Raw genomic sequence first — 17,971 nt, forward strand, 5'->3', positions numbered from 1 at the left:
AAAAAAAAACCCTGCTGTATACAGTCTGCTTGGAACGGGACCTTCTGGATTAGGGATTATGGTTGCAGGAATCAATTTCAAACATTCACCCAGCAACGTGAACCAGGCCAGCAGCCCCGCGCCGCATTCCGCGCGCGGACGCGCGCGCGCCCTATCTTGTGTGGCCTCTACGCTTTTTTTTTGAGCAGGTGTGGCCTCTACGCTTGGCGCCACTACCAACCGCCCACGTCTTCAGCGGCCGCGCCCACCAACCGCCTGGGAGGCCCTGCGCCCAGGTCCCACAAGGCCCCCAGCCCCACATTCCCGCGATGGCCCCAGCTCCATGGGTCCACATAGGACACCCAGCATTAACCCGGGGGCAAAACGGCCATTTCGACCTCACCCGCCGCAGCCCTCGCTGAGACCGCTGAGACCCCACACAGCTACCTCGTCGACGTCTCTCTCTCTCTCTCTCTCTCTCTCTCCTCGCCTCACCACCAAAGCCCCCGTCGTCAGGTAGGGGACGACGTCACAGCCAAACGCCTCCCGAATCCTCCACAAAACCCCGCGAAAAAGCCGTGCGAGTCACGAGGCGATCGTCCCCGAAACCCGCTAGGCCCGGAGGAGGGCCGGGGGTTTGGTGACCGGCTCCGGCCGCCGTGGTGCCTGGTTCTGGTTGGTCGCGCGCGCGCGGCGGCCGGGCTCGGCGATGGCGGAGGCGCGGCGCTACGCGATCGCGCCGCAGCTAGGTGAGCGGCACCGAGCCGTCCTCCTCAGGCGTTGTTTGTTTCGTCCACGACTCCTGATCCACCTGACCAGGAGGGCGGAGTTGGCGTGGGTTCGGTCAACGCGGCGGTCCTTCTTTTGATTTGTCTCGGCGACCGTCGCGTTCCGGGGCGCTCTCAGGGTGGACTTGTTGATGCTCTTGCAGCTATGCCACGGCCTCGGGGGAGTGCGGACTTTTTTTTTGTTCGCGAGTTAAATGTTCTGAAGACGAATTTTCAGCACCCTGTTTGGTGGGGACTTGTGATGCACCTGTGTGAAATTGGTCTGTGTTTGGGTTTAGATCGAAGTTACTAGTATCAGGAATTGGGTCGTCAAACTGAATTTTTTTGGAGAGCTTCTGGTTAGCAAGAGGGTTTCTCTGTAAGAATTTTGTGTCCGAGTGAGAGTTGTAGCATGAACCGAGGCTGCGGACTTTTTTGGTTTCCTGTTGGGTTAAGACTTGAGATTTGTTGAGGTGTGCGTGCATCCGGCATGTCGCGTGGTAGAATTTTTTTTTCTGGAAAAGTGACTGAGACTTTGGGTGTGATCATGTTTTGATTTTGAGAAGGTCGTATAGTTGCAGAAGTACAACAATTTGATTATTTGGGGGTGTTGGGCGTTTCCAGATTACCCTCTTCCACTCTTGAAGTTATTTTCTGCGGGATACGTCTTAGTCTTAAGGATTTTACTTTCAAGGAAATTCAGTAGATTTTACTTACAAAAGGGACTCCCAATGTTAAGTTTTATTGTACCAAGTGAGACTAAGATGGTGAGAAAGCTCTATTTTGTGAAGGCTGGTTATCATTTATCACTACACTTTAATCTGAATATTTTTATGACCACCTTCCTTTGACTCCTTTTAAACTATAACATTATATTCAACTGTTAACCCTTGCTCTCATAACCTCTAAACAGATGTTGATCAGATATTGAAGGAAGCACAACACCGATGGTTACGACCTGCGGAGATTTGCGAAATACTTAAAAATTACAGAAATTTCCGCATTGCCCCAGAACCACCAAATAGACCTCCAAGTATGACACTCATTTTCTGCTGAACACTGTTATGTTCATAATTGTTTATCCAAAAGTGTTAATTTTTAAAATATTTTTATCTTACTAATATTTTATTTTATTGCTGGCTCTAGGTGGTTCGCTTTTCTTGTTTGATCGAAAAGTTTTGAGGTATTTCCGGAAGGATGGCCATAATTGGAGGAAGAAAAGAGATGGAAAAACTGTCAAAGAAGCTCATGAAAGATTAAAAGTACGCCTAATTTGAGTGATGGAAACTTTTCCTGTGTACAATTACAGCACACTTTATCTTATTGATAAATTATGGCCATCAAAACTAACAATTCTTTATTAATGCAGTCTGGAAGTATTGATGTGCTTCACTGCTACTATGCTCATGGGGAAGAAAATGAAAACTTTCAGAGGAGTTATTGGATGTTGGAGGAGTAAGGATTCATGTTGCGACCTCTGCAATATTGCAACTCATATTGTGCTGCTTTAAGGCGCGCTAACATCTTTTGGGTTGATTATAAAATTTTTTGCAGGGATTTTATGCACATTGTGCTTGTACATTACCTCGAAGTCAAGGTTATTCCTAAACCTACTCTGATTGATATGTATTTAATTGCTTATCCATTGTACTTACTGGATTTCATAATCCTAAATGCTGTATTCTTGAAAAAAAATTATGTTAATTCGTTTTTTACATCAGGTTATTGTCTGTTGCCTTTTGTGATAGTAACCACACGAGTTTTCTCATAGCTTATATTCTTTCCTGGTGCACATGCACCAGGGCCCAATTGAAATTCTAAAGCTATTTAGTGTAGCAATCATTGAGAATTATAGAGTTGCTAGAGACATGATAAGAGGTGCACCAGGGTGCTCTTGCATCTAGCTTCGCCACTGATTCTTAGTATAACATAGCATCCTGGAGGTTTGTGCTAACATGTAAGCGATTTGTTTCATGTCATGTTCTGAGAATATTGTTCACGTTCAGGTCTAGCAAGGATTTAGGGCTTCTGTTATCTGCACCTGTAGTAGATTTAGTTTTAGTTTGGAGTAATTTAGTTTGATGTTATCTGTAGCATTTAAACCAGTAATTAAGCTAAATATGCCTGACTTTTTTTCTAAACCAGTAATTAAACTACTTATAGTCAGGTTATATGAAAATTCTTTAGCATTATTATGAGTTTGCATCAGTTTGTATTCAATGAGCCATTAATTAAACAGAAATGTAATATGATAATTGCAGTTGTATATTTCTGAAAGAATGTTATTGTACTAATACATGGAAACCCATTATGAGGCATCTCTAGTTTTATGCTGGTTCAAGTGGCCAATTTGTTTTTTCCTGCATGCATTCTTTCTTCAAGAAACTTTGGCTACTCATGTTTTGTTGTCATCTTGATCCAAATTCTGAGCTTACATCACTATTTCCCATCTTTTGTTAAAAATTTCTTCCTGCAATTGTCTGCTTAAAATTCTACTTCCCCCCTCATTTGGATACGACAACCAGGGTGGCAAATCAACTTCTTGTATTAGAGGGCACGATGATATGCTGCAAGCTGCTCGTACGGATAGCCCTTTAAGTCAGCTGCCTTCACAAACTACAGAGGGTGAAAGCTCTGTTAGCGGACAAGCCACCGAATATGAGGAAACAGAATCAGGTAGAACTGTTTACCATCTCTTCTGTTCTGTATAAAGCTCACTGAAATATTTTACTGATACACATTCCAATTATGCACAGCGTATCTAAAGCCAAATTCGCTGCAGCAGATATTTATTCGGGAGGAGCCGGATACCACCCTTTCTCTTGGACGCAGCAGCGTGAAAATGGAGCTGGACCTGTGATGGGAGCTTCTATTCTGAGCTCATACATTCCTGCACTGATTGTAGGCAAGTAGTAGTTTTTTTTTTGTGGAAGGCATTTCAAATAGTTTATTCTCATTATGGACCAAAGTTGAGTTGACCTATATTCTTTTTTTACACATAATGTTTAGGTAACCATCAAGGCTTCCCGGCTACAGCAACTAGTACAGACTTATATTCTCATGGTCAAGATGCCTTACCAGTTGCTCTTAATGAGCCTGCTCTTGGAATTGCATTAAATGGGGCTGATAATCAGTTGGATGACTTGGATCCATCATCATTGAATGGCCTACCTGACCAAGGGGTCCATCAAATGCCTCCACCCCTAATTACTGATCCCTCCAAACGATTTCCTTTCTTTGAAGGACCTGGAATCGAATCCTTCACGTTTGATGAAGTATATAATGGTTTGGGTATTAAGGATGCAGATACTGTAGACACTGATGAAGGGTCACTGTGGAAGGTATCCTGGTGCACATTTCCATACAGCAATATATATATAGTTCACATGTATGAAGCTTAGCTATGTCTGTGAGTTTTGTTACCTAATGGATACTTTATAATGGTTGGAAGCTGGGTAGTAACCACATGTTATCTAACAGATAAAGAAGGCAGCTATGTGCAGCTTGTTTTCCATCTGGCAGTACTGGCATGAAAGTTTAGTGATACACTGGGCACCGTGAAGATAAATAATAGTGAAAATAAATTGTTTGCCCGCTAAACTAATTCCTCAAGGGAGTAACAGAGAAAGCATGTAGCTAAGTGATATTGCACAACTGACATAGCATATCCCAAAGTTATTACTTCTACATGTTAAAGCTTCTATTGTTGAACCTATGGTGTAGTTGAGATTATGCTAGTTTACAGTTCCAATTGTCACATTAGTGGACTTCTAAATGGCACAGAATTGCTGTTTCTTAATTTCTCTACAAGTTGATGTCTTATAGTTTTTTTTTAGGGAAGATGTCTTATAGTTTTCACGGATAGAACTACTTTGTTGCCTTTATGTCATCAAGTCTATATTGTAGGCTGCGTTGCAGGTTTTGCTCAATCGCATCTGAATAGGTTTTACAGCACTATTATTATATTCTCATTGATGTCTCCTATTTGTTTATGTAACTTAACTGAGAAATTACTTAATTTCAGCTTCCAGGTGCTATCAGCTCGTTTCCTACAGAGGACAGTTTTCAACAAAATGGTAGATCTTTGGTGGAAACTATCAATTACCCTCTCTTGAAAACTCAATCATCTGATCTCTCTGATATCCTGAAAGACACCTTTAAGAAAAGTGATAGTTTTACGAGATGGATGAGCAAAGAACTTGGTGAAGTAGACGACTCCCAAATTAGGTCCAGTTCTGGAGTGTACTGGAACAGCGAAGAGACTGACAATATCATTGAAGCATCAAGTTGTGATCAGTTGGATCAATTCACTGTTGACCCGGTGCTTGCACAAGACCAGCTGTTTAGTATATCTGATTTTTCTCCAAGCTGGACATATGCGGGCTCCAAGACTAGGGTATGCCTTCTAAAACTTTTAATATGTTCTTGGCTCGAAAGTCTTGGAAGTGTCATAGCACCGTCCTTACGGCTCATTGAACTTCTTACGATGTTTCTTGTATATCATCCAGGTTCTCATTACTGGTAGATTCTTAAATTCTGATGAGGTTCAAAGATGGAAGTGGTCATGTATGTTTGGAGAAGTCGAAGTTCCAGCAGAGATTTCAGCTGATGGAACTCTCAGATGCTATTCTCCGTCACACAAACCTGGCAGGGTTCCTTTTTATGTTACATGCTCCAACAGGTTGGCCTGCAGCGAAATCCGAGAGTTTGAGTTCCGACCAAGTAATTCCAAACACATGGATGTCCGAAGTCCACATGATGATGCGAAGAAAACATATCTCCAGATGCGTCTTGATGACCTGTTGTCTTTGGGACAAGATGAGTACCAGGCAATAGTATCTAACCCCACAAAGGAGATGATTGATTTGAGCAAGAAGATAAGCTCGCTAATGACAGACAACGATTCCTGGTCCGAGTTGCTAAAGTTGGCTTGTGATAACGAGCTTGCCACTGATGATAAGCAGGATCAGTTCTTTGAAAATCGCTTGAAGGAAAAATTGCATATCTGGCTTGTCCACAAACCAGGTGATGGTGGCAAGGGCCCCAGTGTGTTAGATGAGGAAGGGCAGGGTGTGCTTCATCTGGCAGCTACCCTAGGATACGATTGGGCTATAAGGCCAACAATTTCTGCTGGTGTGAGCATAAATTTCAGAGATGCTCATGGATGGACTGCACTCCATTGGGCTGCATTTTGTGGCAGGTAAGTGTTTCAGAATGTGAGATTGTTACATATTTTTTATGTGTACTGATGTTGTTCCCCTGTTATCCAGAGAGCGAACAGTTGTGGCACTCATCGCACTTGGTGCAGCTCCTGGAGCTTTGACAGATCCAACGCCAGATTTTCCCACAGGAAGCACACCAGCTGATCTTGCGTCAGCTAATGGGTACAAGGGAATTTCTGGTTTCCTGGCTGAGTCTGCTTTAATAAGTCATCTCCAGACCCTCGATCTTAAGGAAACCATGGGAAGCAATGCGTCAGAAATATCCGGTCTGCCTGGTATTGGAGATGTTATTGAAAGAAGAGCATCACCATTAGCAGGTGAAGGTCTTCTAGCTGGATCCATGGGAGATTCACTAGGAGCTGTTCGAAATGCTGCCCAAGCTGCTGCTCGTATATATCAAGTTTTCAGGATGCAATCCTTCCAGAGAAAGCAAGCAGTTCAGTACGAGGATGAAAATGGTGCGATATCAGATGATCGTGCCCTGTCACTCTTATCTGTTAAACCATCTAAACCAGGGCAGCTTGATCCCCTACATGCTGCTGCAACTCGAATACAAAACAAGTTCCGTGGATGGAAGGGAAGAAAGGAGTTCCTACTTATTAGACAGCGCATCGTCAAGATCCAGGTATTGTTATTTATTGTATGATACATGACTAGTGATGCACTGACTTTGTAGTAGTATCCTGACTGTTCCAGCTTAATAGTTTGTGTTAATTCTAGTTTGCGATATGTTCGATATACTATGCAAAAGTTTCTACTTCTGGTAAAATTTTCAGCAAACCATACATTGTTCAATTAGTTACAAATCATATCACTGCATGGAACCTGCACATATGTCCCCCAGGGTTCAGGCCCTCCTTGAGAAGCCTCATTTCCAGTGTAGAATAATCCATGCACCATGGTATTTTGTCTAAGATATGTATGCCCTTGATGATATTTTAATAATCAATGCTGAACCCTATCATTACCTGCTGCCTATAGGCTCATGTGCGAGGTCACCAAGTGAGAAAGCATTATCGCAAAATCATTTGGTCTGTTGGAATAGTAGAGAAGGTTATATTGCGCTGGAGGCGAAAGGGGGCTGGTTTGCGCGGGTTTCGGCCTACAGAAGGTGCGGTGGAGGGCACTAGCAGCAGCCATAACGATTTAATCCAAAATAAACCTGCTCAGGAGGATTATGATTTCCTGCAACAAGGAAGGAAGCAGACCGAAGAAAGGCTGCAGAAAGCTCTTGCCAGAGTGAAGTCCATGGTTCAGTACCCAGATGCTCGGGATCAGTATCAGAGAATTCTGACTGTCGTCACAAGACTCCAGGAATCCCAGGTATAATGATTTATTTTAGCTGAATCTGTTGCTGACTAGCTGATGCATTCGGTTTGAACTGCTGAAGCTTTATAGTGGTATTTCTGAACCTACAATTTTTACAATTCTTTGGTGCTGGCATGACAGGCTTTGCAAGAAAAGATGCTTGAGTCGTCTACCGATATGGATGAAGGTTTCGTGATGAGTGAGTTCCAAGAGCTGTGGGATGACGACATGCCAACGCCTGGCAATACCTAGGTCCTGAGCACTGGTGTTTTCTCTTTCCCCCCCACGAGAACGTAGCACTGGTGTCTTGTACAGTACTTACCTGCCTATATTTGTTAGTTTTAGCAAATGATGATGATAACCCGTAGTAGTTGCTTTGCTAGGTTGGCCATCTTTGTATATAGTTTTTTACCCGGTAATTACTTTGTTTTTAGTCTTTGTTATTTACTTATTTAGCTTAGCTTTTTTGTACAGTACGTGTACGTATATGTTGTATATAGAAGGAAAATATATCTATTGTGGACTGTACTGAATGAATATTTACGGTGGAACTCCGCCCTGGTCGCGAAGCAGGAGCTCCTCGTCCTCACTCTCTTCTTCCGCCGCCAGTGCTGTACTGCTGTGTGTGTCAATTCATGACCATTCTGCCGGTGAGGCACCTGATGTTGAAACATCATCCAGATTTGAATAGGTCCTTCATGTAATGCGGTGTCTCAGTGTAGTGTTGATTCTCTTGCAACCCCTGCCTGTTCAACCAGATACTGACCACAACTCCAAAAGGATGGCATTCTCAACGACAGTTGCTGTCCGCTAGAGAAAAGCTAGCCCATGCGTCTCACTAGGAATTTCGAGTAGGAGATACATGCAGCTGCAGCGGACGACGAGGTCATCGCCGCAGGGAGGAGACTTGCCCGCCTTGAGGAACCCAAGCGAGCTCGCCGGTTTTGGTGGCATCGACGCCGCAGCCGTTGAGGTTGTCGTACGCCCTGGGGCCCCAGGTCTAGCGCACTGGCACGGCACGTATGTCCTCGACACCGATCGAGCGACGACCTCGCGGGCGTGTCGGCTACAGACCGACGAGGCATCGCGGCGGCCCTGGCGCCGTCGACGTCGCCTTTCTGCAGGAGGCGCTGGCGGCGCGCGAGCGCCGTTCGCCGGCCGCGTTCCACGCGCCCACTGCCCACACCGGCTCGATTTCCTTTTCCTCCTGACACAGCGAGGCGTTTGACAGCGCCACCGGAGCGAACTGCTATCGGAGGAGGCGGCGGCAAGGGTTCCGGCGTCCTCGAGCAGAGCCGTCGCCACGGACCTCCGCCGCTGCGCCACGCTCGCGCGAACCGCACCACCTGGGCACTGGGCTTCAGGCCACCGCCCTCCGGCTCCTGACGACCTGACCGAGAAGACGAACGAGTCCAGTCGCTGCTCTGCCGAATCCAGGCCGTACGTACGCGATCGGACGGCTTCCATGGACCCAGGGGGTGGACGGTATTTGAAATACCGTCCACCCCCAGCCTAGGCATATGCGCCGGGGCGCCGCCTCTGCTTGGCTCCTCGGCTCGACAGAGCAAGGTCGCGTTCCAGGACCTGCTCGACGGATCGCAGTGCGCCACGCCACGCTATCTTCCATGAGATCGCGGCGGTGCTATGCTACTGCCCAGCCAGCCCGTTCGCCGGCCTGCCTCCACGAGACCACGACGTCGACCAAGACAGATGGCGCTCGAGGTCGTCGATGCATGGCGCGCGCGTGGCGTTCCGCCTTCCGCGGGCAGAGGCCGGCGGCTCGATCAAGTTCCGGCCGGCGCGACGGCGTCACCAGCTGATGGCTGAGAGTACGCGGTCGCGTGGCGCGCCGCGGACATGCGCTGCTGCTAGCCCGAGAGCCGAGGATCTCTGAAACCATGACAGACAGCACGGGTCGATCGGAACCAGCGCGGCCGCGTGCGACGCCGGCGCGCCCTCGAGCAGGGTGATCGTCGCCGTCGAGCTCCGCTGCCGCTGCGCCGTGCTCGCGCCGTCGCTCGTTCCATGGTCACCCAACCTTGGCCGGCCTCGGACCGCCCCTCCCTCCCCGCTCTGGCCCCCTCGGCTCAGATTCCAGAAAACAATCAAGTCCGGTCGCTCCTCTGTCGAATCCGGGCCGCAGCTGTCCGATCGGACGGTTCCCGACGACCCAGAGGGTGGACGGTATTTGAAATACCGTCCACCCCGGACATGGGCACCCCGCTCCGCGCCTCGCCCGAGCGCCGCCGCGTTCCCAGTGCTGCTCGCCGGATCGGGGTGCGCCACGCGCAAGTTATCCGCGGCGAGATCGCGGTGCTCCGACCCCGCCACCTGGCTCGTTGACCAGCATCCACGGCGACGACAACCAAGGCAGCACGATCGAGACGGCGCCGGGGAAATCTCGGAGCTCTCCGCGATGCCATTCGCGGTCGAGGACATCGCCGTGCGCATCGGCTGCCGACGAGGGTTCGATCAGATTGCGTGCCGCCGTCGACGCCGCGGCAGTGAGAGAAGGCTCCGGACAGGCCGGGACTCGCGCCGGCGTGCTTGAGCCGCCGCCCGGCGCCGGCTACATGTGCCATTACGACGCCTTCCGCGAGCTCGAGCGCCTGCAGAACGTCGTCGGCCGCATGCACGACGCCGGGAAAGAACCCGGTCGTCGACACTCTGGGCTTGGAATTATGCTGAGAACATGGACGACGCCGGCGTACGGAGAGTAGAGTTCGTGACCCGAATTCCTGAATTGCGTCAAAAAAAATATATGTGGAACTGAGGTTGCCAATTCCTCAAGAGTACGTGCACCTCAAGAAGTCAAGAGGGCATGTCCTACTATCTTCTTGTTAGGTCCGTAAAGTTTGCTTTGCAAGAGATTTTGCGGGTGATGTGGTGCTCTCAGATGCAGGAAAAATTGCAGGTGGTTTTTCTACAGGGAGTTCAGGCTGCAGTGGAGTCTGGAACTGGAATCAATGGGCAGGATCATACAATGGAAATTTGGAAACTGATGCTATCATGGTCACTGTCAAGCGCGCCTACCTCGCCTACTAATTATAGATGATATATGTTCACCACCTACGCTTAGTTTTGGGTTCTTGTTTCCACCAAATTTAATCCTGTCTGGCTTATTATATCTAAATAGTGTCATATGTGCATAAAAAAATGTTTTATGCCAATTTTTTTTGAAGAAATTTATGCCAAATAAGTTATTACTTCGTATATGATAGTACACTCATCTGGTATGGTAATGTTCCGCAAAACTAAAGATTAATTGGAGATTAGTTTCTGCAGATAGCTTGAGAAATGTCCACAGTACTTGTTTGGCTATGGCAAACGATATCATCCATCTTGCCATCTTGCGGATCAGGCGTCCTATGTAAAAACACGCGTCCTATGCGTTGCTAGAGTTAGCAACATTCTCGTGGCAGTGATTGTTTTTCCTGTATGCTGTGGGCTGAAAGGCCTGAAAGCCCTCCCTCCTTTTCTTGCTTGTCTGAACCGAAACCTCATGGTGCGTACGTCTCGATTACAGAATGAGCACGGCTCTCAACCCATGCCTGAAAACCATCCAAGAAAAAACTTTGGCAGTCAGATCATGCTTCTTTCGCGTCCAAGCAACAGGGCACGGAGAACGAATACAGCTAGATCAGGATTCCTTCGTTTCTGCGTGCGAAAGCGATCATTGTCTGAGAAGAAAAAAAAATGTTGCCGAATGAATGGATGGTCTGCGGTTGGACGGGCACGATGGTTTGCTTTCCCGAACCGTCCCGGCGATGGTCAGCCTCTACATCTGATTGACAGCGTCTTGATTGGAGGACGTCGACGTATAACTGATTGAAGAACATCACCACGGACGGGTGTCGCCTGCAAAAGATTCCGGTTTCGGGGAGGTCGCTGTCACAGTTTTGCACCCTCAGCTCAACCTTGGATTTCATAGAAAAGGTAACCAGGTTGTGCGAATAATTGGATGTTCAGTTCTTGTGTTCATGAGGCAGAACATAATGTCCTACGAAATTCTCTTTTCGTTTAAGAATATTCGTACAGGTCTTGAAGCACCAGGAAAGATCCCAGTGCTTTAAGAAAATTCTGCGCAACTGGCCACGAGCGTAGCTCTCAATTTTTTATGCTAATGTACCCTCTTCCCAGCACCATTCTACGAGTTCTACGCAACTTCAAACCTGCAAATTTCGAATCTATCGACAACATCTAGAAAATCTTTTTTTTTTTGAAAATTACATCTAGAAAATCTCAGAAATTTAAAGTCTGTGCTAGCACGCATTCGAGTTTCACCAGATGATCAGAAATATATAAAATGGCTCGCGTAGCACTGTTGAGTGTTGCCGTGTTGGGCACAGCCGCTTTGCCGCCCCCAAAGCAAGAACGGTTTGGTTAGTTTAACTGCCGCATCTACCCCATTAACACACGCCGCGCCGCGCCCATTGCTTTCCATCAGTGCTTCCTCCTCTTCACCGCGGTGGTGCCTGGTGGGCGATCCGCGCTTCCCCCCATCGCTGGCGAGCTCATGGCCCCCGCACCGCCGGAGGATCTCCAATGCGCGGCGAACGGCTACTGCGCCGCCCCGCCGGGGAAGGCCCCGCCGGCGCCGGCCGGCGGGGACGGCGAGCTCCGGTGGCTCCGGCGGTGCTTGGAGGCGGCGGGGAAGGGCTTCGCCATCGGCGCGGGCCTCAAGGGCGGCCTCGCGCTCTTCTCCGTCCTCGTCCGCATCCGCAGCCGCCGCTCCCCCAGATCGAGGAAGGCGGGAGCGATGACGAACGAGGAGGCGGTGGTGCTGGCGGTGAAGGAGACTGTGAGGTACGGCTTGTTCCTGGGTACCTTCGCCGGCAGCTACGTCTCCGTCGATGAGTACATCGCCGCCGTCTGGGGACGTAAGAGGTCAGTTCACGGAACCATCACAGTTGGAATAGTTCCTAATTTCACGAATTGGGCGCTGCTGACCTCTACTGCGGATTTGCTTGCCGCGGAGACGATGGGCGAACTGCTTTTGCGATGATTCGAGCACATCGTTAGCGTTGGTTTTGGTTAATTGCACGAAAGATTAGATTGTGCTGTGTAGGTGAGAATTAAACTGTAATTGGTTAGGATGGTGTGTGAACTGTGAAGTGATGTGTTTGAGCAATTTTAGAAGAAATAGAAGGAAGAGAAAATGGGTAGTGTAGACCAGTTAATTTTCTCAATATTTGTATAAGAGGCTGGAATTGGTACTTTGAGTAGGATTAGTTGTTTTCTCATTAAAATTTTTCTTTCTTCCCTGATTGCATGCAAAATTGTTGATGCTGGTGAGGACTTGCAGTTCTGCAAGTGCAAACAATTTTTTACCATGAAAGCAGTTTTGTTTCGTTAGTGTTCAAGGATGCTAATTCCAGTTAGACTAGTGGTGTCTTACTGTTTTGTTTGATAAAATAATACTTCTGCAACTCGCTGTCCGTCACATTTAAAGATGTTATTGTGGTGAGAAGTTCAGGTCTAGAACTCTGAATTACTTTGATGCAGTATAATAAGGGGCCTGCATGCTAGTAGTCTACTAGTCTTATGATGTATATTGATGTCACAGTATCTTTCATTGGTCTTCTGCTTGCGCATCAACATTACACTTCAGAATGCATCTTGTTTCACTGCAGCTTTCATGCTATCTTTGCGGAGCACCATTTTTTGTTGGATAATGTGTAACTCTATATTCTTGTTGCTTCAGAACAGCAAGGTGGAGGTCACTCTTGGCTGGGTTAATTGCTGGTCCTTCTATGCTCCTGACTGGACCTGGAACTCAACATACTAGTTTGGCTATATACATTCTCATGCGTGCAGCAGTACTTGCATCCCGTTGTGGAATAAAGACCAAAAGATTTGGAAAGATCTGTAAACCTTTGACTTGGTCACATGGTGATATCTTCCTTATGTGCCTCGCATCTGCACAAATTTTGTAAGTTCCATTTCAGTATTAAGTTTGTAAGTTCCTTTCCAGTATTCAATCACGTGTCTAGGTTGCAGTGATTGTTTAGAAATTAGAAATTATTGCTAATTATACTTCAAGGGATGCCCTGAGCATAGTTTTTTGGGGCTTTTGCTGAGCTTACCATTGTGTAAGCAAAGCTTGGAATCAGTATGCCATGCATAGTGTAGGAAGGATAGAATTGGTATAATGGATGGATTGATTGTATTGCATTGAGGCTTCGGCCGATATATATAAGAGTACATGACTTGGGGGGCAAGACTCCCCGGGATACATATGGCAGTCTACGATACATATATCTACAACTACCAAATATACTCTAATACTCCCCCGCAGTCACAACGGGAGCACCGCAAACGGTGAGACTGGAGAAGAAGCCGAAAGCAGTAGCCAACGGACTAACATCCCCCCGCAGTCATAACGTCGGTGTGGTGCGGATGCTGCGACTGGAGAGAAAACCGGCGAGTAACTCATGCGGATGGTAGCCCTTTGTGCCGATGTCGAGATAGCCGAGCTGAAGGAGCCATGGTCGAAGATGCCGTGCGTAGAGTAGCCGTGGTCGACGTAGAGCTGTCGAAGTTGCCGAAGACGAGGTAGCCGCACATGAAGCCGCGGGCGCACGAGGAGGCGCCATGGTGGTGGCGTAATGGAGAAGACGCCGGAGACGAAGATGGCGACGCGTCGAGGCAGTCGTAGAGGGAGCGATGCCGAAGTCGATGCAGTTAGGCCAACAGGCGACACATGCCCGAGTTTGCCAGGCTCGGGAACGCATCGGGGACGATGGGCACGCACCGGTGTTGCCAATACCGAACGTGCAAGGGAGGATGCACAACCAGACGCCGTCGCCGAGGGGGACCAGCAGAGAAGGCCTCCATGGCGGTCGCAGGCGTAGAAGAAGGCGAGGTAGAAGGTGCCAACGCCTGCTGTTGCTGGAGTAGACGAAGTAGTCGGGGATGAGATGGCGATGCTGGCGACGTGGTTGTGCTAGACGAAGTGAGGAAGAGAACCTAGATTTTCCAGCACAAGGCCGAATGATCCGGATTGCACGGCGGCAGTGCTCGAAGGAGATGGCGAAGAATCCATACAGCTTGACGAAGACCATGCGCGGGACGCGCAGCGATAAGTCGACGATGAGGTCGTGGACGTAGTCGGCGGCGGTGAGGATGCAACGGCGAAAGAGACCACGGGTGGCGCTGCGGCTGCCCGAAGAGGCGAAACAGCGGCAGCCCTCCATACTCGGGGAAGAGGCGCACAGTACGAGGACGGACATCACGGGAGCCGGGTGGATCACGCACATTGGCTGATCAGACCGAGTAGCGTGAGGCGAGACGACGGTGGGCGAAGTCGGTGAAGGCGTCCTGATCGGTGAAGGCGACGACGAGCCGGCGAAGGTCGACGTGCGAACGAAGCGGCGAGGAGGGCAGTGCAGATGGGCGTCCCCTAGGGCACCGTCCATGTCACCATGTCGCATGTCGAAGATGAAGAAGAGGCCGGTGAAGTCGACGCCGACGTCGAAGTAGAGGCGCGAGGTCGACGGGCGGTGGGCGACTCAATCTCGATCAGTGATCGAGTAAAAATCAGAGAAACTAACCAAAAATAAACCAGCAGCAGCTTCTCGTGTAGAACTGTCGGGGTGCGCTTAGCACCTCACCCACCTCATCTTTTCTCCTCTCGGCACAACACGCCAGCACAGTCATCTTGTGCGCGCACGTGAGAGAGAGAACAGAGGGGGGGGCACCTGCGGTCGAGACGGAGGGGAAGGGCGCCGGGGAGGAGTCGGCGCCGGCAGCGGATCCCCGCCAGGGCGGAGTTGCCGTGAGGCGGCGGATCCCGCCTGGAGGAAGGGAGTTCCCCAGGCCCTGGGGAGGAGGAGCATGGCCAGCCGCGGCCGCGGTTGCCGACAGGCCAAGGCCCGGCGGAGTGGAGGCAGCTTGGCGCACGGCGTGGAGTGGAGGGGTAGATGGACGGGGCGGAGTGGATTCGCCGTCGTTGGAGGAGACCGGCGCGGATCCACCGAAGGAGGCGGGAGCGACGGAGCCAGCTCGCCGGCGGTGGATTTCGCCAAGAGAGAAGCAGGAGGAGGGAGGCCAAGGCCCGCTCGCCACCGACGACACCCGGGTGAGTTCATCACGATCGATTGCTGCTCGACGACAACTGCGGCAGATCAGATCGATCTGCCGCAACACCTAGAAGACCAGCAGATCCTCGATCTGCCGTGGAGGGGGTGGAGGGCGCGCCCCCCGGCGGAGATCGACATCTCGCTGGGGGGCGCTAGGGGACCGTCGCGGGGGCTTACTGGTGGCGAGCCAGGGACGGCCGGCGGCGCCTGGAGGACGATGGCGCCGGGGAGCAGCGGAAAACTAGGGTTTGAGGCCTAGGGTTAGAACCCAAACTCGTGATACCATGTAGGAAGGATATAATTGGTGTAATGGATGGATTGATTGTATTGCATTGAGGCTTCGGCCGGTATATATAAGAGTACATGACTTGGGGGGCAAGACTCCCCGGGATACATATGGCAGTCTACGATACATATATCTACAACTACCAAATATACTCTAATACATAGCACTGTTTTTTTTTAATTTAGAAGTTGGAAAATACTGCTAATTATACTTAAAGATATTCCATCAATGGATTTGTTTGGATGTGTTGAGCTCAACATTGTGTAAGCAAAGCTTGGAACCATTGTATCATGCATAAAACTTTTTTTTTCTTGTCATGGGCCAAGTAATTAGTCGGTAATACATGTACAGGAATCCCATGCTGTATATTCTGTAGCATGTGCAAATATGACCCTTTTTCCCTCCATTTTTCTTATGCAGGTCAGCATACATTTTAAAGCAGGACAGTTTGCCATCATCGTATAAATCATTTCTAAATAAGCATGGTGGAAAAGATCTTACTATTTTGCAAGGTGTTAAGGATATAGTCAACCACACTGCTATCTCTAACTTAGCGGGTATCGAGAAGCACTACAAATCTATTGGTGTTGACATAAAGTTAGATCCAAACATGAAAGTGCCTTGTTCAGTAAGTATTACATATCTGTTGTACATGAATGAATTATTGAGCGCTCGTTCGTTTATAATATGAAATGTGGTCTATCAACCAATCCATAGGATCAGTTTTGTGGCATAACATTCCCTGTGTCATAACTCTTCATAGCTAATCTGTTTCCATTCTTTGTTTAATTATTTTCCCCCCACAGTCTGACCCCTTATCTCTGCTTTGCAGATTGTGCATGGTAACCAATCATGTACAGGACATGTCTTTTCATTCTTGTTACAAGCATATGGAAGAGCAGTTCCTGTATATGTTCCAGTATACTTAGTTCCAGCACTAGTAGTTCATCGGCAGTACCTCATGAAAAGGTATACGTATATGGTGATACAAAAACATTGACATGTTTGGTTGGTAATTGGTGCTTCCAACAACCATTTGTACCCTGCATCAGTTGAGCTTCTGATTGAAAGGATAATTATGATTCATCTAAAACTTGATAAGTTTATCCTATTTAGGTTGAGAAGGGAGGCAAATAGGATTTGTGTAGTTATGCAAGCTGTCATGCTACCTTATCCTATTCCTTAAAAAAGGATGCAGTTTCTCTAACTCTTTTTTTGGCTTTCCTTACAACATGCAGGCCTTACACAATTTTAGGGAAGAGTCTTCTAGGGATAGCAAGATCTAGCCTGTTTCTCTCAGTATACTGTGCATCTGCATGGTGAGTTCATGATTTCATTAGTTCTTTTTTGGGGGGTGACAATTCATGGTGTTTCATTCTATATTTCAGGGCTTGGACCTGCCTGCTTTTTAGAACCTTCCAGAGTGCAAATACTCCTCTTGTTATACTTGGCACGGTATGCAAAACACTTTTGCCATATAAATTCAGCATGCTTTCTTATATGATACTAAACTGTTTCCACATGACAGTTTCCAACAGGTTTGGCACTGTTTATCGAGAAGAAGAGCAGAAGAATTGAGATCTCCCTGTACTGCCTTGCCAGAGCCATCGAGAGCTTTTTCACATGCATGACCGATGCAGGACTCTGCCCGCCGATACTGCAGATAAAGCGAGCAGATGTAGTCGTGTTTAGCATAGCCACCTCAATCATCATGCATTGCTATGCACAGGAAAGAGAAGTTTTCCGGTCCAAGTACCTGAATGTGCTCGACTGGGTATTTGGTGTGCCACCGCCACTCGACAATGAGGGTAAGAGTTGCTATCAACCAGATGAAGCCAAAAAGTGCCAGTGATATGGTGGCTTGCAGAGTCCATTGCATGGTTTTTGCATCATCTTGTGACTGTAGCGGGAGAGTAGACTCATCAAAGGATTTCAAGCTTACAGTGAGCCTCGCACAGGAGGCTCTTTGCAAGAATCAGAATTTAGTGGGTATAGCAAAGTAGATTTATTCAATTGATTCATCAGAACGTTGCCCATATGCTGGGCATATGTATTGTAACTTAGTGATCTTCATGTGTGCATGTAACTTATGATCTCGAAGTTTTTAGCCGGCAAATGAAGTTGTCGGACTCTTGTTGTCTCAAGCAATAGCTATGGTTGAACTAGGAGATGGAGCTCAGAGCTTGGTCTAGTTCAGGCTTACAAAGGTTGTGATTAGACTTTCTAAGAGTTTGGTTACTCCTCGGATTTTTTTTTTTTTTACCATTTTAGGACATGCATTTCTATTGGAAGATAGGTGTCATTCCAAGTCCTTGCAGGGGGGAAATT

The 17,971-nt window shown here is 48.1% G+C and overlaps 2 protein-coding genes across 4 annotated transcripts; both read left to right on the forward strand.

Annotated features, from left to right (window-relative positions):
- The first annotated feature begins 448 nt into the window (after window positions 1-448).
- LOC120647032 (calmodulin-binding transcription activator 1-like) lies at window positions 449-7,862 on the forward strand. 2 transcript variants are annotated; one of them, XM_039923633.1, is made up of 13 exons: window positions 449-728; window positions 1,660-1,779; window positions 1,893-2,008; window positions 2,116-2,201; window positions 2,301-2,343; window positions 3,272-3,422; window positions 3,532-3,651; window positions 3,756-4,087; window positions 4,771-5,142; window positions 5,255-5,946; window positions 6,017-6,593; window positions 6,950-7,291; window positions 7,418-7,862. In XM_039923633.1, the coding sequence occupies exons 1-13, from the start codon at window positions 689-691 to the stop codon at window positions 7,526-7,528; spliced, it is 3,102 nt and encodes a 1,033-aa protein (XP_039779567.1). In that variant the 5' UTR covers window positions 449-688; the 3' UTR covers window positions 7,529-7,862. The 2 variants fall into 2 exon arrangements, with proteins under 2 accessions (XP_039779567.1, XP_039779566.1); XM_039923632.1 differs by having other exon boundaries at window positions 463-728; window positions 3,529-3,651.
- A 3,755-nt stretch (window positions 7,863-11,617) lies between these two features.
- LOC120647033 lies at window positions 11,618-17,834 on the forward strand. Of its 2 annotated transcripts, none has more exons than XM_039923634.1 (7): window positions 11,618-12,163; window positions 12,981-13,208; window positions 16,064-16,271; window positions 16,476-16,612; window positions 16,882-16,962; window positions 17,032-17,098; window positions 17,172-17,834. In XM_039923634.1, the coding sequence occupies exons 1-7, from the start codon at window positions 11,793-11,795 to the stop codon at window positions 17,493-17,495; spliced, it is 1,416 nt and encodes a 471-aa protein (XP_039779568.1). In that variant the 5' UTR covers window positions 11,618-11,792; the 3' UTR covers window positions 17,496-17,834. The 2 variants fall into 2 exon arrangements, with proteins under 2 accessions (XP_039779568.1, XP_039779569.1); XM_039923635.1 differs by having other exon boundaries at window positions 11,624-12,163; window positions 12,986-13,208.
- The last annotated feature ends 137 nt before the right edge of the window (window positions 17,835-17,971 follow it).

This window comes from Panicum virgatum, chromosome 9K, assembly GCF_016808335.1.
Source record: "Panicum virgatum strain AP13 chromosome 9K, P.virgatum_v5, whole genome shotgun sequence".
NCBI lineage: Eukaryota > Viridiplantae > Streptophyta > Magnoliopsida > Poales > Poaceae > Panicum > Panicum virgatum.